General features: G+C 39.5%; 1 protein-coding gene and 1 non-coding gene across 4 annotated transcripts; one reads left to right on the top strand and one right to left on the bottom strand.

Annotated features, from left to right (window-relative positions):
• The first annotated feature begins 1,264 nt into the window (after window positions 1–1,264).
• Window positions 1,265–21,378, top strand: LNP1 (leukemia NUP98 fusion partner 1). Of its 3 annotated transcripts, XM_059388147.1 has the most exons (5): window positions 3,842–4,002; window positions 6,308–6,425; window positions 9,009–9,197; window positions 16,514–16,744; window positions 20,911–21,378. In XM_059388147.1, the coding sequence occupies exons 2-5, from the start codon at window positions 6,375–6,377 to the stop codon at window positions 21,058–21,060; spliced, it is 621 nt and encodes a 206-aa protein (XP_059244130.1). In that variant the 5' UTR covers window positions 3,842–4,002; window positions 6,308–6,374; the 3' UTR covers window positions 21,061–21,378. The 3 variants fall into 3 exon arrangements, with proteins under 3 accessions (XP_059244132.1, XP_059244130.1, XP_059244131.1); XM_059388149.1 differs by lacking the exons at window positions 3,842–4,002; window positions 6,308–6,425 and adding an exon at window positions 1,265–1,396; XM_059388148.1 differs by lacking the exon at window positions 6,308–6,425.
• Window positions 21,379–22,196: 818 nt separating this feature from the next.
• On the bottom strand, window positions 22,197–22,300 carry LOC132012673 (U6 spliceosomal RNA). Its single transcript, XR_009402676.1, has one exon. It is a non-coding gene; the product is annotated as a U6 spliceosomal RNA (small nuclear RNA).
• Between the last annotated feature and the right edge of the window lie 487 nt (window positions 22,301–22,787).

The following is a 22,787-nucleotide window of genomic DNA, read 5'->3' as shown; positions in this document are numbered from 1 at the left end:
GACTCAAACTTAAATCTTTCCAATTTCTTTTTCTAAATGTCATATTTTGTCACAGTTTCCTTTAAATGTTTGGTGATCCACTCTGTTATAGTACATGGCAAAATTTTGCCCCTCTTAGAAGTGAGACTCATAGGATTCTTTAATTCTCTCAATTCTTTTCTGGGGCACTTCTTATGGGGAGGCTTGTAGACTCAGACTAAAAAAAAGTGCTGAGACATTACCCTTAGATTCTGTGAAATTGTAGTTAGTAACTGGGAGGAAGCCTTTTCTGAAGTATAACACACTGATGAGCTAAACTGGTAAAGGTTTTTTTTTTCCCCCAGAGTTTTAAATTTTAACAAATAGTGTATTCAATCTGTTTTAGGATAATAGCTGCCCAGGGATCAAGGAGACCTTGAGAGGCCATATAAGGCATAACACTGCTGGAGGCAAAGCTGCATAGATTCCATCTCTGACAGATGAGAATCAATACTCTGCTTCAAAGTCTCTTGTGGAAGAGATGATATATTGCCTTATAAAAACCTATTCCAACATCTGACGACTTTGACTATTGTCAAGCCTACCATTGGCCCAAATCCTGCAGAACTTGATGATGCTTACTGCCAAAGTAACTAGATATTATGTAACCAATAGGCAGACCTCTGAAAACACAACCCCCCAGATATTTTTTTACATCAACAGTACCTTCATAATATAAACGGTATAGCTTTTTAGAATAAGCAGTGATGATGAGGTATGCTAAAGTAATACATACTTTCAGACACTTAAACACCAAGCAACAGAGTGGCAAACTTCACAGTGTAACTTAATAACAGTCATGGAAATGGATGACTGGGTTAACATATTACCTATAAAAGAACATTCTGACAATCAGGACATTAAATTAACAGCTCACAGTTTCAAGTATTCAAGCACTGCTTTTTGGCAGGTAAAAACTGTGTAAAAACCACTGACGTATTTTGACTGTATATAAATACGTAAAGATGCCCCAGATTAATTTTTCTGTACATAGCATTTCTTTTCTGGAATGAGAGTGGCTTAGGCAAACTTGAAAATAGTGTGGGAAAAATTCTTCCCTTTAACTAGCAAGAAAAAAAATGAACTAAAAAAATAAATTTCTGTAACAATAGGGGCTATGGAGAATGAACTAAGTAAGAGGAATGCATTGAAATAACTAATGGAAGTTAAATAAATGAAAGAGACAATGAAATAAAGAGAAAATCATTTTCCCTCCAGGATTACAGTCTCCTGAAGCAGGGAATGTGAAAGAGGACATTGAAAAAGCCACTTCATTTATACACAGCCGAAGGATTATTTTCACCGATTACCTGAGCGTCCGTGATCTCTGACTTTATGAGAACATGAGCTCTACAAGCTTCCTACCCTCTGAGAGAAGGTAATTCCTTTCACATTGAGCATGATAAGAAAATACACAGGCAGGCTCTTTCGAAAACGACAGCTGTCTCAAGCCACTTGACACTTTTGACACCATGGGCTTGGCAAGGTAGAGCATTGGAGCAGGGTCAAAAGGGCAACTCCCTTTGGTCCTCTGCCCCTGGCAGCATCTTTTCAGGGCAGGTGTCCAGAGCAGGGAAGGCTCATGGTGACTGGGGTGGGGCGGATTGGCCTCCTCTTGTGTGAGGGCTCCAGAAACAGGCCTAGAAGAGCAGTTCTCCAGCTGCCGAAAATCTGGCAACTACTGCTGTTGCCTTGCTGCTCCAGGTTTGTTATAAGAACCTGAGTCCAGGCAAATCAGGGAGCCATCTTTTCTCATACATTTAAGGAAATGGGCTTAACTAGGAGAAAAATGGAGGTGGATTTATTTTATATACTGTAGACCAAATTATTTTTCTTTTGGGGTTAACTTCATATCTTGTTGTTTTGGGAGAATTTTTGGCCCAGATTTGAAGAGTTCCTTTTCCTTCCTGTCTTGGGGATCCTAAAGACCAGACCCAGGTTCAGTGACATATAGGACTCACAGGACTCAGTAAGTAGTTATACTGATAGCTAACATTTATTACATTGAAAGGACACAAAGAAAAGTCAGCAAAGTGAAAACTGTCTCAAGCTTCCAAGAGTCCTTTCCCAGTGGAGTCATATAGAACATGCTTAATTCTTCCAGTGATGAGAAGTGTTATTTACCAGGGAAACTTACTGGGGACTCAGAGCTCAAGGCTTTTACTGGAAGCTGGTCATGCAGACACATACTGCCTAGCCTGTACAAAAAATTCCAGACTTCCAGAAAAAAAATGCAGTTGTTCAGAATAAACCATTGGTTATATAAGCAGTTTAAGCCACTCATCAATTAGGGTAAGTTTTATATTACTGTAGGAACTGTTTACCAGTCAAGATCCCATATGCCAGCCAAGGATCAAGCAAGGCTTTTCTAAGGATGTGTAGTCTCAGGCCACTTTGTTAACTCCTTCCTACAAAGTCCACCCCATTTGGCCCATGCTTTTTTGGAGCAAAATTATTATCAACAGGACCCCCTGTTGCAGGGAGAAAGCATCTTACTAGTATTCCTCCAGGGTCCTGGATTTAGCCAATTAAAACAAATCCCATCTACAAAAAGGTCAATCTTAGAAAGCCTGGTGGCTTTCTTCTAAAGTTTTTGCCTTCACCTTTTTACCTGGCCTGAACCATCCATTCAAACACAGGAGGACTCTGCCTGGTAAGTTGAAGCTGAGCTGCATGCCTTCCAGGATTGAGGCGATCCATGAACGTTAAGGTACACATTCAAGAAGAGTAATCCCAGAGAGTACCCTTGGAAACAAAAAATTTGCAACTGGCAGGTCACCCAATGGAGACATACATTAGTAGGCATTAGAGGTAAAGAGGGCCCCTAGTTTGGTTTCCCGCTGTAAGTCTTCTGCCCTAGGGTTCTCTGTCCAGTTGAAATAATGCAGTTGAGTCCTTAGTTTTAGAAGGACTTCCAGAAGGCAGTTTCACCAATTTTGCTTGTCTTTGACATCAGTTCATTTGCCTCATGAATGTGGACAACATCTAGAGCTGTTCTTCATGGGAACATAGGAGTTGGGCCCACTGTTGCTGTCCCACAGTCAGTGCTGTCAGGTGTGATCACAGGCTCAGTAGCGGTTCGAATTCAAGACCTCACAGCATCCTGGGAAGGCAATAGTGGCATTCAGGAGCAGTTCTTTTTTTTTTTTTTTTTTTTTTTTTTTCATATTTTATTTATTTATTTGACAGAGAGAGATCACAGGTAGACAGAGAGGCAGGCAGAGAGAGAGAGGGGGAAGCAGTCTCCCTGCTGAGCAGAGAGCCGGATGCGGGACTCGATCCCAGGACCCCGAGATCATGACCTGAGCCGAAGGCAGCGGCTCAACCCACTGAGCCACCCAGGCACCCCTGCAGGAGCAGTTCTGAAAAACAGAGAAGTTATGAGAATGAGATCATTAACATCCTCTTTCCCTGTATCTCCCAGGTGCTGGGCTTCCCCCCATCCCATGTTATTACAAAATCAGTGTGTCTCATTTAATAGTCATTACTTTACATTTTTTTCCCCAGTCATTTTTATTCTCATCTATAAACCAAAAGGGTTGGATAAAAAGAGGATGTCAAGAATTTAGTTGAGTTACTGCATGATATTGCTGCATTGACCTCATTTTGTTTAGCCAAGCAGTGTCCTGAAACTGACACTAGTCCCCTCACCTAAGCACATGCCCTAGATTGCAGTCCACAGAGTCACAAGCACATGTAAGTTCCTGCTGGCAATTCCCCAACATCCCTCATGATCAGCCATTTGCCCTGCCCCCACTGCCTTTTCTCCACGTGGTTCCTTAGATAAGACTCCAGGGTGGCGTTGCAAACCCTGCCCTTTTGGTTTCAACTGACCAACCTAACCTTAGCCCCAGGAACTCCAAAGCACTTCACCTGCAGACTCTAATAAAAACGTGCCCCAATGTCTACCTCTCTCTGTCTGCACTCTGCTTTGACCTCCGCATATGGCCCCTCAAGGTGTGCCAGGCACTTCCTCCAGAACTTGTAAGTAATAAACTTCCCTATTTTAATTCCTCATATGTCTGTTGCTGAGCCACAGTTCACTCTCTGACATCCTGTGGCCCACTTAATAAGTGATGATTTAAGGAATTTGTAACAGAGGGACAGAAGAATAGAAAAACACTGTTAATATAACTTAACCAGAAAGACAGCATGGTCAGGAACTGGTTAGGACAAAATCTTGAATTTTCAAAAGTTTTCAGAACATGTTTACATAGCCCCCACCCTTTTCATCCTGATCATTTATTCAGTAGGCAGCCTGAAAAAGAATAATCTCTTTTTGGGAATAGCTGTTTTTAATCATCAAACTGCCTAACATAGGAGGAAGGTGAGTAAAGTTGAATCAGGCCATCAGTCTCTTGTTACAAATTTCAAATGTTCTTGAAAGTCAGACATAAGTCAACAGCAGTGAGACATTCCTGAGCAGGGGTTGAGAGTCCTTTCTGTCAGGAGTGGGCAGAGAGGTCCTACTTTCCATACTGTGTTCTCTTCCAACTTGCAGCTTTCATCAGGAATCACAGCCTAGGTTCCTTTTGGTCATTCATCTCAAATGCAATTAGTCCCTACATTAGAAATATACAGCCACCAGCAGCTTAGTTTCAGATAGTCCCATCAGGGAATGTGCCCTTTCTTATGGGCATCTGCAGGTGGCCCATGTGGTCCAGAGAGCACCCATGATGTTTTTATAGCCCACGACCCCATGGAGGGGTGTCTTAAGTCTGCAGTAGTCCCAGCATCTCAGTTTTGTTCATTAAGCCTATGTCTGTTTTCCAAGATTGAACTATTCTGTTACAGATGTTATTAGGTTTCAGGCTACCATCAGGTCCAGGCAATTAGGATCTCTGGATTCAGGATTCCAAAAGCTTGTGGCTTTTCTTCCTCGGCAGCAGCAAAGATGAGAGACTACAGGGGCAGACAGTGGAATTCCAAGTTCTTCTAAGTCCCTTTTATCTTGTCAGTCTTAGAGTCCAAATTGACCTACTCAAAAATATGCACAATTAGTCTAGACAATCATCAGTCTCTAAGAGCCAGACATCTGATTTTACAGAAACTTACTATCAAACTAAAAACTGCTTTTTAAAACTCTAAAAGTGCATTTTCCTGTGCAGATTACTTCTCCTTTTATGTTGTCTGCCTTTTCTCATAGGCCCCCAATAGGCAAAAATCACGGGAACAATAATCACTTATGAAGATTTCAATACTCAGATTTTCAAGAATTTTAAATTTTTAATCCATCCAAGTAAGAAATCCTGTTCTACTCACACCTATTATTGGGCAGCTTTCCATGTTGGAATAATCCCTTTAGCATTTATGAAATTATAAGAATATAATTTATACTGTTTTTAAAAATCACATACCCAGAAGCAATAGGCACAAAGTAAAAAGCCATTTTAGAAAGTCTCTCTCTCTCTCTCTTTTTTTTTTGCAAGTTTACTCAAACCTTAGCAGTAAATTCAACACTTTCAGGATTAATGTTACAGCTACTGAGAGGTCCCAGCTGGAATGCAACAGGCTGCTGTACTAGTGGATGGAGTGTTATTTTTCTGCTCTTCTTTTTTTCTGGTTTGTCTAAAGTTTGTGCCAGCCTTGGAATTGACTTAATCTTATTTCCTCTCACTTGGAGGAGTGAGCAGTACAAACATACTACATTTTGGGAAATGTTTTTTGGCAGAGTTTTAACCCTTTCTCCTCCCCCCTAAAGGGGAGAACAAAACCTAAAGACATCAGCCAGGCTATAATTTTTAATTCCTTTACCTTAGCTACCTTGGCCAAAAGTGGCCTATGGATCCGGTTCTTCTAGGGTTGGAGCTATCATTTTCAAGTTCCATAGGTGATCTTCACCTTCCAGAAGCTGTTTCATACCACATGACTAGATAACCATTGGTATGTGAAGGTTCATAATTGTATCCCCTTCATACTTTCTTTCTCTGACCACTGTTTTAGCCATATTTCAATGAGTCAGGGTTGTTTTTAATAAATCACACTTCTGACACCAACTGTCACCCCTAGTTTAAGGATTCTAAAGAATCCACAGCATATATTTATACTTATGGATAAGATTTATTACACTGAAAGGATACAGACCAGAATCCAAAAGGGGGAAGGAATATTGGCTTAAGTCTGAAGAAAGCCAGGGAGAAGCTTCCAAAAGGTTCCTTTTGTTGTTTCTTTTTGTTTTGTTTTGTTTGTCCCACTGAAGTCTTACAGGTTGTGCTTAATTCCTCCAGTAAGTTTTGGCAACACATGTGAAATGTTGTCTATGTGCTCATTAGAGACTTCATGCCCTCAGTTTTTACTAGGTGCTGTTTATGTGGTACCCTGCTATGTACTGAATGTTGTGATTCTGCAAAATTCATATGTTGAAGCCTAATCCCCAATATGATGTTTGGAGGTGGAGCCTTTGGGTGGTAAGTAGATGAGAAGGTGGAGCCTTCATGAATGGGATTAGTGCCTGTGATGATTAATGGGGAGCCCAGATTAAACACTATTTCAGGATGTGTCTTTGGAGGCACTTCCTGATGAAATTAGCACTTGAAATGATGGACTCAATAAAGTAGAGTGGTGGGCCTCATCCAATCAGTCGAGGGTCTGAATTGAACAAAAGACAGAAGGAGGAATTTGCCCTGCCTCAATGCTTATGCTGGGATATCTCATCTCAACTTCTTCTTCACTTGGACTGGGATTTACACCATTGGCTTCCCTAGTTATCAGGCCTTTGGACTTGGACTGAATTACACCACTGGTTTTTTTGGATCTCGAGCTTACAGATGGCATATCGTGAAGTTTATCAGTCTCTATAATTACATGAGCCAATTCCGTATTTATATATGCACATTTTCCCATATTTAAATAGCTTCTGTCTATGAGGCCTTAAAAGAAGGATTCAGAACTCCAAGAGATAAATGTCACTCAAAGAGGTTTTAAAATAAGTCGTATTTTCTTCAAAATATTTCTAAGCAACAATTAGGTATGACCTGTTCTGGTTTTTCTATCCCCTGATCATAGATTTATTTATTTTTGTTTCTGAAATTGGAAGAAAAGATATTTCTGTCTTAACAGGAATAGAAAAGAAGAGGTTTATCTATTGTTAAGTTTTGTGGACATACCTGGTCCTGCTTCCCCAAGAGGAGTTACCTTTCTTTCTTTAATAACAGACCTCCAACAGTGGTGACATATGGTTATAGTTATAACTTTTCCTTTCTCACGTGGGTCATTGAGAAGCAGACTTTCTGCATTCTGTAATAAAAATATTACAAAGTAACAAGCCCTCATGTCTCACTATTTAGACAAGAAATAAAAATATTGCAAGCTATTTTATGCTTTGGTTACTTTCCTTAGTAACTTAGAAATTGTGGTACAATGCTCTACAAACACTGGTCACAATTATTAAGCCCACCTTTTTGTAGCTCAAGGAAGAATTTTCATATAGAAAATGATCAGGAATACCTCCGTCTAAGAATGCAAGCTTTATCAAAGGTTTCTTGGAATACTGCTGGAATGGTGGGAAGAGTCTGACTTCATTATTCTACTCCTTGCTTCAGATTTGTCTGTGCTGTTTAGTAGTAATTTCACATCAGGCAAGTGGCCATCTATTGGAATCTCAATGTCCTTATCTATAAATTGTGATACAAATCTCCACAGATTGGTTATAATGTTAATAGCATAGGTAAAATATTTGACTTCATACCCGAAGGGTAAATTTATAAATTTATTAGTCCTGTTATTTCAAAAAAATGCTTGCTAGAAAATAAGGACTATAATGGTAATAGATGCTTTATTTATAAAGATTTTATTTATTTATTTGTCAGAGAGAGAAAGAGAGAGAGAGCGAGCACAGGCAGACAGAGTGGCAGAGGGAGAAGCAGGCTCCCTACAGAACAAGGAGCCCAATGTGGAACTCGATCCCAGGATGCTGGGATCATGACCTGAGCCGAAGGCAGCCACCCAACGAACTGAGCCACCCAGGCGTCCCTAGATGCTTTATTTATAATACCCCACCTGGAAGCAACCCAAATGACAGCCCCAAATGACCATCAGTAGTAGACTGAATTTTTTTAAATGTGGGATAGTCAGTCATACAGTGTAGTACTATAAAGTATGAACTACAGTTTGCACAAAATAGGGATAAATCTCACTGATGAAATGTTGAATGACACAAAATACTGCATTCTGTATAATTCCATTGAAAGAAAGTTCGAAAACAGGCAACATTAATCTATAGTGACAGTGGCCAGAAGTCATAACCTTTTGGAGAGAGAGGATGGATTGGAAGAAGAATAAAGGGAACCAACTAGGGTGCCGAAAATGTTTTAGTCTTCACCTGGTGGTGGTTATGAACTGATACATGTATGTAAAAATTCATCAGACTATATGCTTAAGGTTTGTACATTACAGTTGTACTGTTTATTACAGATATAAATAATAAATCAACAAAAGAAACTGTTCCCTTAAACCCAGGAGCTGGATTTTTGTTTCAAAATCAATGTCATTTATTAGGGGAGTATCTGGCAATAGATACAACATACCAATAGCTGGCCATCTTGCAGGCTGTAGTCAGTCTGTCCCTTGTTAGTGGCCCCATTTCAGAGCTATCCTGGAGCAGACAGGCACATTATAAGGGTCATGCTCCATCATCATGGACAGCTGGAGATGCGACCACATGCCATCGGCAGCAAAGCACAGGGAAAACCAGGCAGTGGAGTGTGCTTCCCACCCTCAGGCTTGGAGGCACAAGCCCCAGCCATGGAAGGATTAAAAAGCCTCAATTTAAAAAGACAGGGGGAGGGGAGGGAATGTGGGCTGCACAATTTATAAATAGACATTCCCGAGGCTGCCTGATGGTGAAGTGGTTGTTTAGTAAATCTTTCTCCCTTAAGGATCCCATTAGCAGAGAGCATTTGAAAATAACAGTTTCATTTTGGCTTTTGGGGGAGATCCTGGGTTTCATCAAGTCAGCCCTGTCAGAGGATATTGCTCTTTCTCAAATTTAGGGACAGGCCTTCGACAACTTAAATCACCTACACATGGAGCACAAAGATGATGACGACGATGATGTGTCTTTTGCCAAATGGATGAGCAGCTTCTGGGGTCACAGCTGGATAGAAGAGAACGAGAGAGGACTCCGGGACCATCATGGACCACAAAATGCCACTCACAGGAAAACCTCCCTGCCCTGCCCAGTGAGTTATGATCAGAGAACCAGGGGAGAGCCGGACTAGGGGAGGGGGATTTCTATTAGATAATTTTTGAAGAGGCCTTTGGTGTAAAATTTTTGGTTCAAAATCAATACTTCTAAACCTTTTTATACCCTCAAGAGTCCTTTTTATTGTTTTATCTTGTCCTCCCGGGGACCCGATTTTCATTTAGTAGGCAAAGATTTCTTCATTTTTAGTAGCTTAAGATCTCTTTAACTACTATTCAGAGTTCCTGATAAACCTGAGACAATCCTCCTGAGGGTTAATAGGATTCGAGTCAAAGGAAAGACACTTGATGTTATAAATTAGTCTGTAGCATCAGGCGTGGATCAATGTGTGATTTACAATACTCTCTCTGGAATACTGAAAATAGCTCCGTGATTTGATGACCTCTAAAGAATTGGGGATTCCACATCATAAATCACTACCTTTGATAAACTTGATACACTTTTTCTTCTGGTTCTCCTTTGGTTTCCCGAGGGGAGAGGAAACCAAAATTTTTCTGTCCTCAATACTACTTTTCCACAGGGAGGCAGAGTATCCAGTTTCTAGGGAGCCAGACGCAAGCAGGAGGAAGATTCTAATGGCAGAACGGGAGGGGCTGGCCAGGTGAGGACTCAGCGGCAGGGACAGGCCCTGGTTCTCTCTGCTTCACAGTCATTTACTATAATAGAACAGTAAATAAAAAAGCAAGAATATAGGGATGCCTGGGTGGCTCAGTCAGTTAAACATCTGGCTTCAGCTCAGGTCATGGTCTCAGGACCTGATTGAGTCCCGCATCGGGCTCCTTGCTTTGTGGGGAGCCTGCTTCTCCCTCTGCTTCTCCCCCTGCTTGTGTTCTCTCTCTCTCTCTTTCTCTCTCTCTCTCTCTGACAAATAAATAAATAAAACCTTTAAAAAAAGAAAAGTGAGAATGTAGCTTTTCTTTTCCACAAGTCCCTTAGGATTCTAGCTGTAGAGAATGTCTCCCCAACCTTCTGCTTCTGTCAACCCCAGAACCAGTGTGTTTTGGGACAGTGTTATTTTATTTCAGTTTTAGCCTCAGAGTTCCTAGAAACATAATGCTTATGAGGGATGTTATGGTGGGTATGGCAATCTCTTTCAGTTTCAGTGACCAGCAAAATTGAGGAATGAGACCTCTTTACGATGCAAATATTTGAAGGTAGATTTCTTTTTTTTTTTTTAAAGATTTTATTTATTAAAAAAATTTTTTTAAATCTCTTTTCAGTGTTCCAGAATTCATTGTTTATGCACCACACCCAGTGCTCCATGCAATACATGCCTTCCATAGCTTTTATTTATTTATTTGACAAAGAGAGAGAGAGTGAGAGAGGGAACACAAGCAGGGGAAGCAGAAGAAGGAGAAGCAGGCTTCCTGCTAAGCAGGGAGCTCAATGTGGGGCTCCATCCCAGGATCCTAAGATCATGACTTGAGCCAAAGGCTGATGCTTAATGACTGAGCCACACAGGCACCCCTTGAAAATAGATCTCTTGCCAAATGCATACTGAGGGACAATGGGCAAGTTTCAACAGGTCTTTGAGCTTCAGGTTCCTTATGTAAAAAAGAAGAGGGGGTACTGGATGATGTCTGGGAACTCTTCTAACTCTAACTATCCGTGATTCTGTTGTAAATAAACAGCTGTTTATCACGCTCTCATTTTAATCTCTTATGTTCTACTTCAAATGAGGTATTCACAGTGTGAACCAGGAGTACAGTTAGTTTCCAGTTTCCAGATAGTGAGAACCAGGGAGAAACAAAGAGAAAAACTGTGATTTGCTATTTATCTCAACAGTCCTTTGGAACTGTTGAAAATATGAAAACAAAATATGAAACAAAAACAAATGACTAATAAAATACAGTTTTGTTGAATACATCTTAGCATCTATTATACCTGTAAAACTGAGATAATCCACCCTTTTTTAGGGAATCCAGTTTTAGGTTGCAGTGTTGTTTGCCTTAAACTATTGGGACCAGCAGAATTTGTTATGTAATGCATTTCTAAACAGTGTCCATGTATCTCTTCCTGCTCATACTAGCTTTGGGCATTTGCCTGAATTAACCTGTTTAGGTCCTCTATGTCAACAGTGAATTCCACAGTTATCAGACTACATGCAGAAAGTATGTGTTTATTCAAGAAGACAAAGCATGGAATAAAAATGAGCAACTGACTGAACAGAGTAGAGACTGCAAGTGCAGAACACAGAGTAGGAGACCCAGGGTGATGTGGGAAGAGTCCTGGGAGATAGTCAGGGGTCTGAATGTCCAGCTCCAGTCACAAAATGCCATAAATTTATGACAAGAGCCTGTGTTGGATACTTTTCTAAGTCTAGAATGTGCTCAGATTTTTCTTACTTTAGAGATCAGAGAACAATTAGGTTTTCATTGTGTGTGTTTTGCTTTAAACTCAATCAGTGACTTAAAAAGAAAAGCTTACTTTCAGCCTTGTCTCTTTTCTTCTCTCCCCACTGCTTCCATCTGAGGCTCTTCCCTCTCACAACCTCTTAAGAACCTATATCCATCTATATTACATTCATAGGAAGAGAAGAGCTTTCCCTTCCTTTTCCATTTGAATGTGGTTTCTAATATGGCTGTTAGCCTCATGATGATTCCTGCAAAGTGATGGAGCTTTGATTCATTGACTATATTTATTGACCGACTACTATGTGACAGGCATAACTTATGCAAGGCATGTAGAGGGTACAAGAAGACATACATGATCTCTGTGCTTGTGGAACTTCCAGTCTAGTGGAAAATACAAATCTGGCAGAAAGAACAAGGCAGGCAAGGGGTAGAACTTGGTCCTTCTCAGAGAACACTACTTTTTGGCAAGACTCATTATAATAATCTGTGACCACTGATTTAAAGTAAATTTAAAATAATTTAACTTCATGGCTAATGTAGTTTCTTGTTTTTCAGATTAAGTTTTTATTTCATTTCAATAGAAGACAATGCCTTAATCCCTGATGTGAAATTGGTGATAGTAGGTTTTTTTTTTTTAAAGATTTTATTTATCCATTTGAGAGAGAGAAAGAGCGCACAAGCAGGGGGAGCAGCAGAGGGAGAGAGAGAAGCAGACTCCCAGCTGAGCAGGGAGCCCACCCCACCCCCAATGTGGGGCTCCATCCCAGGATGCTGGGATCATGACCTGAGCCAAAGGCAGACACTTAATCAACTGAACCACTCAGGCACCCCAAAACTAGTGATAGGTTCAGGCAACAGTGACAACTCTGAGGAAGGACTTTTAGCATAATGTTCTATGGATTTGCTTTCTGTCTTCTAGTTGTAGAGGAATCTCTGGGAAGGCAGCGGAGTAGGTGGCTAAGAAGGGTGAAGGGAGGGCTCCAGATGCAGCCTTCCGGGGTCTACCACTAGCAGCATAACTGACTGAGTTACTTCCCTCCCTCTGCCTCAGATTCCCCGTATGTTAAGGGGGTTGATGGTAATAGCAGATACCGCATAAGGGTGTAGTGAAGATTCAATAAGTAATTTATCTAATGTCATTAGGACATTGCCTGGTACCTAATAAGCACCTATGCTTCTTATTGTCACGTGTTGGAAGTGTCGAAAGTTAGAAATTTTTTTTCCAGATGACGCTTCAGTTAATTACTGCAAAAAGTCTTTCATTTTGGGTCTGACGATTTTAGATACCTCATGTAAGTGCAATCATTCAGTATTTGTCCTTCTGTGTCTGTCTTAATTTTTGAAAGCACCTCTTTTTCCCTGATAAAAAAATACCCCCATTTAGATTAAAAAAAAAAAAAAGCCCTAAAAAAAAATTCCACAGGACAAAGAAAACCTTTCAAAACATTTAGGTATGTTTTAAGATTGCCCATCTTTTGATACTACCGTACTTCAAGCCCTGCCCATCCCTCCCTCCCCGCAGATGCTCACGCTCAGAAGGCTTCATTTCCTTCCACTCCAGCAAGCTCTTCTGTGGCAGGGCCTCGGAACATATGGGGCTCGTCCTGAGGCAGAACAGTGTTCCCTGTTCCCGGATTAACCCTGCTCATCCTTCAGATTGTATCTTCGTCATCACACCTTCACAAAAGTCTCCCCTCATCCTCCTAGTCACTCCAACATCCACTGGAACGTACATAATTTTACCTCGTTATAGCCTCTCTGTGTATCTTGAACTTTCCATTTATAGCATTTGGCCAAAGCGGTAGACATATGCCCTCTTTGTTTAATGTTTGTCTCCCAGCATAATCTCCAAGAGGGGGATGCTGTGCCTGTTTGTCTCCCCAATTTGTCCAAAGCACCAAGTACCATGTCTTACCTATAATAAATGGAATAATATATACAAATTTACCTATTATCTTTTAGTAGCTTTATAAATCTTTAACCATATTTTTTATTATTGTTTGAGGGAAAGTTTCTAGGTATGTGTGTTAGTTTGCTTGGGCTGCCATAACAAAATACCACAGACTGGGTGACTTCAAAAGCAGAAATTTATTTTCTCACACTTCTGGAGGTTAGAAGTCTGAGGTTTGTTTTCTCTGAGGCCTCTCTCCTTGGCTTACAGATGGTCACCTTCTTGCTGGTCCTCACATGGTCTTCCTCTGTGGGAGCATATTCCTGGTTTCTCTCTGTGTATGCAAAGTTCTTTCACTTATAAGGGCACCAGTCAGACCAGTGGGACCCACCATATCTCCAAATACAGTCATAATATGACATTCTCACATAAAACTTCAACATATGAATTTGGGGCAGGGGGACACAATTCAGTAAATAATAACATGAAATGGACAGATCCAAGGAGGGGAATATTTTAAGTCCTCTGACACATATCACCAACAGCTTTCTAGGAGGGATGTGTGTATTTGTAGTCCTACCAGCAAGGAAGACAGTGTATATCACCCTGCACTCTTGCCAGTGTCATTAAATAACATTTTTTTTTTTTTTGCTAAACTGAAAGACAAAATTGTTTATTATTTCATTTTCCATAAGTTTTGACTATTAATTAAGCATAAACAATTTTTACTAGCTGTTATTTCTTTTTCTTTTATTCTTTATACATTTATTCATCATATATATATATATAAAAAGATTTTATTTTTAAATAATCTCTACACCTGACATGTGGCTCAGACTCACACCTCCAAGATCAAGAGACACATGCTTTTCTGACTGAGCCAGCCAGGTGCCCCTCATTAGTATATATTTAATGAATTCATGTTATGAATAGGGCAGAGTGCTGCATACTGGGGTTCTAGCAGAGAATGAAACATAGCCCTTGATGTGATGGGGCATATAGTCTAATGGAGGAGAGACATGTAACAAAATTACCCCAAATATTGATCATGATTATGCTAAATATCATAAAGGAGAAGTACAAGACCCCAGCAGGGCATTGAACCGGGACCAGAACCACCCAGGGTGGTAAGGAAGGGTTTCTGTGAAAGTGCAGAATGACTAAAATATGATTAACCATTTCATGGGGTAAAGGGGTAGGGTGGTGAGCGGTCATGAGCAGAGAGGACCCCCTGTGAAGGTGCCTGTTTTGGAGAGGAGCAAGTGAGCTGGAGGAAATGACTAACCAGTGAGGCCATCCCTGAAAGGGTGGGTGGGGCAAGAAAAGGTACAAAAGAAAACGTGATCAGATGTGACTTGGTTGGTGTTCTAACTACCCTGGCTGCTGTGGGAATGACAAAACAAATGGGTAAGAGTGGAGGTAGGGCATCCACTACGGGGAGGCTGCTTCTATCATGTGGGTGAAAGATTACCTGGATGGCTTGGATTACGGTAGTAACAGTGATGCTGGAAAAGAGTGGATAGTTGTTTTTTTAAAATTTTTATTTATTTGTTTAACAGAGATCAGAAGTAGGTCAGAAGTAGGGAGAGAGGCAGGCAGAGAGAGAGAGAGAGAGAGAGAGAGGAGGAAGCAGGCTCCCTGCTGAGCAGAGAGCCTGATGCGGGACTCCATCCCAGGACCCTGAGATCATGAACAGAGCTGAAGGCAGAGGCTTTAACCCACTGAGCCACCCAGGCACCCCAAGAGTGGATAGTTTTTGAGAGATGTTTGAGAGATGGAATCTACTGATTCGGCAAGAGATTGTGAAGAGTGGCTCCTGAGTTACCGGTCTGAGTGAGTAAATGGTCTGCCATCTTCTAAGTTAGGGGACACATGGGGAGAAGTTTTGAGGAGGAGAGGTGTGAGTTCAGATTGGCACAAGTCAGACTGAGTGCCAGTGGGATACTATGGGAGGACTTGAGGGGGAAGAAACATAGAGGAGATGTCTGGGCTAACAATATAAATTAGGGAATCAGATGATAGCTAGAAATTAAAGCCTGAAGATGAGATATTTAGGGAGGCAGTGTCATGTGAGAAAGGAAAGGAAGGGAAGGAAGACTAGATTAGAACCTGGAGGAACTCCAGCAGTTATGAGCTGTTAGCTGGAGAAGTGAGCAAAAATGTCTAAAACACAGTGGCAGAAAGATCATCCTTGAGGGTGCAGTGGTAGAAGAAAAGGAAAAATTGTTTCCTGGAGGGCCATATGGGCTACTGGATTGTATGCTATGGAATGATTCAAAACCAAAAGTGGACAGAATTTGGAAACATTATTAAGATCAATATCTTGACCAAAGCCAGTCTTGCATGCAAAAGTTGGGATTGGATTGGGTTGGGAAGTGAGAGAAATTGAGACAATGTTTCAAGATTGGCTTCTCTGAGGGGTCTACCCTTTGATTATTTTCCAGTTGTGAGTTTAACATTGATGTGATTGTATTATATGATCTCTCTGTTTGCCTGTATGCATGTGAGTTATACTTATTTATTTTCAGGAGATCTATTAAACATTACTAATATGTAGCAAATATTTTTTAAAGTTTTTAAAGCTACCATTGATTTTGTTTATATTATTTATGATACACATTGGCTTTATTTTTATGTGGTTAAATTTATTTTTTTCCTTATGACTTTTCTCGTGGCTCTTTTGCTTAAAAATTCATTCTTCATATAGAAGTCACATAAATACTTACCTTTGCATTATTTCTTTAACATTTATGTCTTCACTGTAGCTATTTTTTTTTTATAATTTTGGGATTTATTTTACATATTAATTTAAGGCTTGGAATGCTTCATTATTCCACCTTAATGGTAGAAGATGAACAAAGCTAGTCTTAGGATGTTCTGGTTAATGTTTTAACTCTACTTCATTGTAGGAGGAAGGTCCTACTGATCAAAAAGATAAAATTTCAGTTCAACATGAGATTTGCTTAGTTGGTTATAATGGATATTTTGTCACTGTGTTAATATTATATTGTCTCTTTATACTGCAAAATTTGCATTCTGTATTCCCAGTTTCCTGTGCTTCCCAGAATCACATCGTCTGACAGCCATCCCAGAAGACATTCTCATGAGGACCAGGGATTTCAATGCCATACCCACATGCTGGATTACAGAAAATGCTCAGCAGATGAGTCATTCAAGGAGGCACTGGAATCAAAAGGAAGATCTCATTCCAAAATTCAAGCATTTTCAGAGTCCTTTGAACAGAAACTGTGCTTTAGAACCAAATGCTCCGTCTCTTTGGTATGTAATGGAGTTATTGAATATTTAACCACTTTAAGAAAGGAAACCCGAAGGGTTCATCCTTCCCAAGTTTGAGGAGGATAGATCTAACTTCTTCGTTTATAGTCTAGTGATGAAGCCTTTGAAAAATGACTGTTTTAGATAGCTCAGATGTATATAAATATTCTTCATTATTTTTATTGGAGATAGCTGGTGTAGGACGAATTACCAGAGGGCCATAGGTGGAATGTTTTTGTTACTGAGGTCTTCTGGTTCTCTGAGACTATTTTTGTCAGTCTTATAAATAATTGTGACTTGTTCTTCTTTCACTATTTGAAGAAGGAAAAAACTATCCCAATTGTGCTGTCTTTTCATATCTAATCCAGGAGTAAATAGTGTATGATGGTGGTCTGTTCCCCTGTACTTCTTTTCTTTTCTTTTCTTTTTTTTAAGATTTTGTTTATTTGAGAGAAAGAGAGATTGAGAGAGAGAGAGAGATAACAAGCCAGGGGAAGGTCAGAGGGCGAGGGAGGAGCAGATTCCCTGCTGAGCCGGGAGCCTGATGTGGGACTTGATCCCAGGACCCAGAGATCATGACCTGAGCTGCAGGTAGATGCTTAACTGACTGAGCCCCCCAGGCACACTCCCCTGTACTTCTAAAAAATATGCAGAAGGAATTCTCTAAACATTAGTAAGTATCCAAAAGTAGGAGGAGTCCAGGCATTTCACAGTGGCCCCTGGGAGTTTAAGTGAAGCACAAAGCAGAGACAGGCATGAAACGGTGGAAGAGTAGAAACTCCATTGATAATGCTAAACTTGTTACATAAAGTAATAAACTAGAGATCAATTAAGTTGGGGATAGTTTTTGAACTCCACAACATGTTCACTGAGTCACCTTGAGCAAAATAATTTCTTTTTTTCTGCTTTTGTTTTGTTTTGTTTTGTTTTATTTTGGAATAAATACGTATCTCTGCCATGCAGTAGGCAGAACGAATAAGTGACCAGGAGTATTGCCACCTGGTTCTTGAGATTTGCTCTGTTAACATACAGAAGAAGACATGTGGCTGCTTCCTACCTCATTGCCCATCTGAACACAATGCTTTCTGCTTAGCAGTGATGGCTGTTGGGACTATCACCACACATCCTTGGCTTCTAGGTGGCACCTCACTTTTATCAGAGAGTGACACTGTGTATGGTTTCCCTTCAGGAGGCTGCTCTCTTCACCTGATCATAAGAGAAACTCAGGAAATTAATACCGATACAATAATTTTATACCTAATTGATTGATTTTGTTCATATTTTGCCAGTTGCCTCAACAATATTCTCTATAGTGAAATTTCAGATCGTGTGTTGAAACCAATTTTCACATCCCTCTAACTGATTTTATTCAGGAACAGTCTTTTCTTGTCTTAAATAAAGACAAGAATAAAATAATCTAACTGATTTTATTCTGGAACAGTCTTTTCTTGTCTTTTATGACACTGACATTTGAAGAATACAGGCCAGATATCTTTTAGAGTGATGCCTCATTTGGGTTTAGCTGACATTTCCTGGTGATTAGATTTAGATTATGAACTTCCAGTAGGAATTTAAGAGGAGTGCAAGAATTCCTGTTTTAAAATAAATTACATGATCGAGTCACTAATTATATTAATCAGGAGATATATTGGTTTTTTTCTGGAACAAGTTACGATATAAATGTCTTTTGAAAAGAATTTTAATCTGAACTGCTCTTTGTTGATTCTGATGTCCTCAGAAAAAATTCCATATAATAACATATCTTATGTAACTGCTAACATATCTTTTGCTAATATTATAAGCCCTAACAGTGTATAAACATGAAATCAGTTCTCTTATTTAAAGGGATACTCATCACATTATCCCTAAAATATCAAATGTTAGCTAGTATTTCATTTCCCATGCTCTTTCTTTTGAGTACCAAGGCAATCAAGACAGCATTTTCAACTTTTTGACTCAAAGACTCTTTTAACAGTTCCATATAATAACCAGAAACCTGCTAGGAATTTACAAAATCATTTAATTTTTTTCATATTATCTATGTAAACAATGGAATATTTTATGTTTTATAAAAGTTTAAGTTTTTTATATCTTATAACAGTTTTAAGTTTTATAAATTTTTATCATTATGTAAAATTAAAAATTTAGAATATACATACAGTTTAAAACTTGTTCTTATTTAACAATTGACATACTTTTCTAAAACTAACTACACTAAAAGTGTGGTTGATCAGCAAATCTAAAACTGATTTCTATTTTGGCTGGGGACCAAATGTTGAGTAATGTGTAAACATCAAAAAGATCCAGAAGCTAGTTTCGTGACTTGATCATGACCAATAACATCAAATTCTTTCATTTTGTTACTGAAAACTCCAATAGTCTTATTTTGATAATTTTTACATTTTGTTTATAAGCAATGAGAGAAGAAAACAGATTCCAACTCATTGTCTACGAGCATTTCTCAGATAGTCTTTCTTCTCAGTAAGGGAAAAGCTATCACTTTATTTTGAAAATAATTGTCATTATAGTTTCTCTTGTTTATATTGCTCTTGTAAGCATTCAAGATCTAATATGACTACTAGGTTTAATGAGAATAATCTGGAGGCACATTTACAGAACAACTACAGTTTTTAAGTCTCTTAACCTGCATCTCGGCTTTGTCATTTGTTTCGCTTTTTGACTTTGGCCACCAGACCATTATAGATAGAAATGAAACTATCTAGCACTGAAGAGTAGCTGACGCGAACACGGGAACCAGACACCCTCCTACCTCAGCCTGTGGGATTGAGTCCTGAGGTGGCTCCTCTGACTGTCACGCATCCCAGAGCATATTCATTTGACAGACGCTCAGGTGTTCCCCAGGGTTTCCAGTTCAAATGGAAGAGAGGGAGAGTCATGATGTTATCTGTTTATTATTTTTTATTTTTTAAAATTTAATTTTATTTTTTCAGTGTTCCAAGACTCATTGTTTATGCAACCACACCCAGTGCTCCATGCAGTACATGCCCTCCTTAATACCCACCACCAGGCTCACCCAACCCCTACCCCTCCCTTCCAAAACCCTCAGTTTGTTTCTTAGAGTCCACAGTCTTTCATGGTTTGTCTCCCCCTCCAATTTCCTCCAACTCACTTCTCTCCATCTCCCAATGTCCTCTGTGATATTCCTTATGCTCCACAAGTAAGTGAAACCATATGATAATTGACTTTCTCTGCTTGACTTATTTCACTCAACATAATCTCTTCCAGTCCCATCCATGTTGATGCAAAAGTTGGGTATTCATCCTTTCTGATGGAGGCATGATACCACCTTCCACCAGTTAGAGTGGCCAAAATTATTTGTTTATTTTTAAAAATAGAAGTGTAAGTAGATGCCATCACCACATTTATCAATGCCATCTTTTAGTCAGTAATGCCTTCGAAAGACCCTCCTGGACCATGGAAATGAAAGAAACCCTCCTCCTTCCCACCCCGTACTTCCCTAACATATCACCCTGTTTGCTCATTATCGTCGCACTCACCACTATCTGTGATTTTCTTGTTGCCTTTTAGACTTACTGTCTATCACTCCTGATGCAGGGGTAATATTGAGGAAGTAGGGTTTCTTTAGCTAGTGCTGTATCTCTTAATCTTAGAATAGTAGTATATGTTCAATAAATCAGTGAATGTGGACCCCTGAGCAACCAGCTGGGGAATGTTAATGTGCCTGGATATCATTTCCTCAGCACTTTGTTCTTCACATAGCCCTCACCTTAGAACTTAATGCAAACTCTATTGTTAATGTAATTTAAAGAAGTAGACACTGGAAGGTTAGAATCATTCCATATATGATTCACTTGCCATATTCCTTTTCAGAAAGCACCAGGAGACCATTAATTATATCGTACTGTGAAATCACATCCCTCTATAGGTCTGAGTTGTATACAGGTCGAGTTTCTCCCATAAACCATTGGTGTCTATGGGTTTGCTAACACCCGAGGCCCCATTCCTTTTATTTATGACTAAAACCTTTAGCAACACCTTTGGGCTTCTGCTAAATTTATTATGAGAAACTAAGATGTGGAAGTCTACTAAATGACCAGGGCTTTCTTAATTTCTGAGAGTTAGGAGAAATGTGGCTCATTGTCAGCTATCTGTACATTTCTACCCTTTCTCTGACCTTTCTCTTTCAGGGGCCTGAGAGCAGGAAGGAGAGGAGAGAAAGGGAATGCCTGAGGATGGAGATAAAATCTCGAAAGAAAGTGGAGGAAAGAAGGAACCCTAGGAAGGAAGAACACGGAGAAGCACACATGCCCCCCTTGGTTAAAAGAGAGTCCAAATAGTGTTTCCATATCATGTCTCCAGATGCCAGGTTTTGGTGGCATTTGTGAAGGAGTGTCCGGAAATGCTGAGTGACTGCAGTGGTCCATCAGTGCAGGGCTCCCCAAGATGACTCGCGCCTGACTCCCACTGCTTCTGATGTCTTAGTCCGAGAGTGTGATCTGCTATGTGGTCCTTTTATGGGAATAAAGAAAAGAAAATGTATTTTAATAGAAGAAGTGATTCTTAAAAATGTAAAGAAAGATATTTAAAGAGCCACCAACGCATCTTCACTAACTCTTCTTCTGCATCAACCTTGCAAATAAGTTTAAATAAAAGTCATTGATGTGACTCTAAGTTTATTTCTTTATCAGAATTATGTAAGTGTGTCTAACGGCCGTCATCTAAGGGGAACTGGTAATTAATGTGCCAAGCACTATGCTGAGTTCTTACCTAAAATAATCCTCACTACTCTGTGGTGGGACCTATTGTCTTCACTTGCTAGCTGAGAAAATGGAAATTTAGACCATCTGGAAATTCACTGGTGAGGTGGCAGAGTTAGGGCCAGAGCCCGGTTCATTCTAACTCATGCCTCTAACCTGAGGCAGGACCTTCATTTCCCTTTAGCTCTGGCTCCTAACTTGGTGTGTGTGTGTGTGTGTGTGTGTGTGTGTGTGTGTGAGAGAGAGAGAGAGAGAGAGAGAGAGAAAAAGAGAGAGAGAGAGATGTGCATGGAATGAGTGGATGTGAATGAGAAAAGCAGGAGCTGGGAGTAGCTTATGATTTTGATTATGTGGGTGGAGACTGATTCTCTGAGGTCAGTTTTATGCTCTGGGTTTTAACTTTCTGAGACCATATTCATGTTTCTTATTTTAAATTTTATATTGAGACATAACTGACATATAACATTATATTAGTTTCAGGTATACAACATAATGATTTGATATTTTTAATATATCATGAACTTATCACCACAATAAGTCTAGTTAACATACATTATCATACAATTACAAATTTTTTCTTATGATCAGAACTTTTAAGATATACTCTTTGAGTAACCTGCAAATATACAATTATACATTGCAATGCAAATACAATGCAAATATACATTATTACTAACTATAGTCAGCAAGCTTACCTTATATCCTATGACTTATTTAAAAAGATGGAATGCTTCCTGAATTTACATGTCATCCTTGTGTAGAGGCCATGCTAATCTCTGTATCATTCCAATTTTAGTATATGTATTGCTGAGGTGAGTACTTTTTTCCCCCAATTTTCAGCTTTATTGATATATAATTGATAAAATTGTGTTTTAAATTGTACAAACATGATGATTTGACACATTATGCTTTGTGAAACGATTACCACAATCAGGTTAATTAACCCATCGAGGCCATATGCTATCACTATTTTTCTTTCCTAGAAGAAAGGATACTAGAACTCTCCCTATTTCTTCTTCTTTTTTTATATTGGAGTATAACTGACATTTAACACCCTATTAGTTTCAGGTGTACAACATAATGATTTGATTTTTGTATACTTTGTGAAATAATCACCACAGTAAGTCTCATTAACATCCAACATCACACATAGTTATAATGTTTTGTTTTTTGACGAGAACATTTTTTTCCTTTAAAAAAAACCTGGGTGGCTCACTCGGCTAAGCATCTCAGGTCGTAATCCTGGGGTCCTTGGATGGAGTCCCACATCTCTCTTTCCCTTGCCTCACTCCAGCTTGTGCTCTCTC

Source organism: Mustela nigripes, chromosome 2 (assembly GCF_022355385.1).
Source record: "Mustela nigripes isolate SB6536 chromosome 2, MUSNIG.SB6536, whole genome shotgun sequence".
NCBI classification, from domain to species: Eukaryota; Metazoa; Chordata; class Mammalia; order Carnivora; family Mustelidae; genus Mustela; species Mustela nigripes.
The sequence above is the reverse complement of the archived record's forward strand: the minus strand, read 5'-3'. Positions and strand labels throughout refer to the sequence as shown.

Bases quoted from the DNA above. Each gene is read 5' to 3' on its own strand.
- LNP1 (XM_059388147.1), top strand. From the start codon at position 6,375: ATGTTGAAGCCTAATCCCCAATATGATGTTTGGAGGTGGAGCCTTTGG. The intron at 9,198-16,513 runs GTGAGTTATGAT...CTGTATTCCCAG, and splicing joins AAACCTCCCTGCCCTGCCCA to TTTCCTGTGCTTCCCAGAAT. The intron at 16,745-20,910 runs GTATGTAATGGA...TTTCTCTTTCAG, and splicing joins CCAAATGCTCCGTCTCTTTG to GGGCCTGAGAGCAGGAAGGA.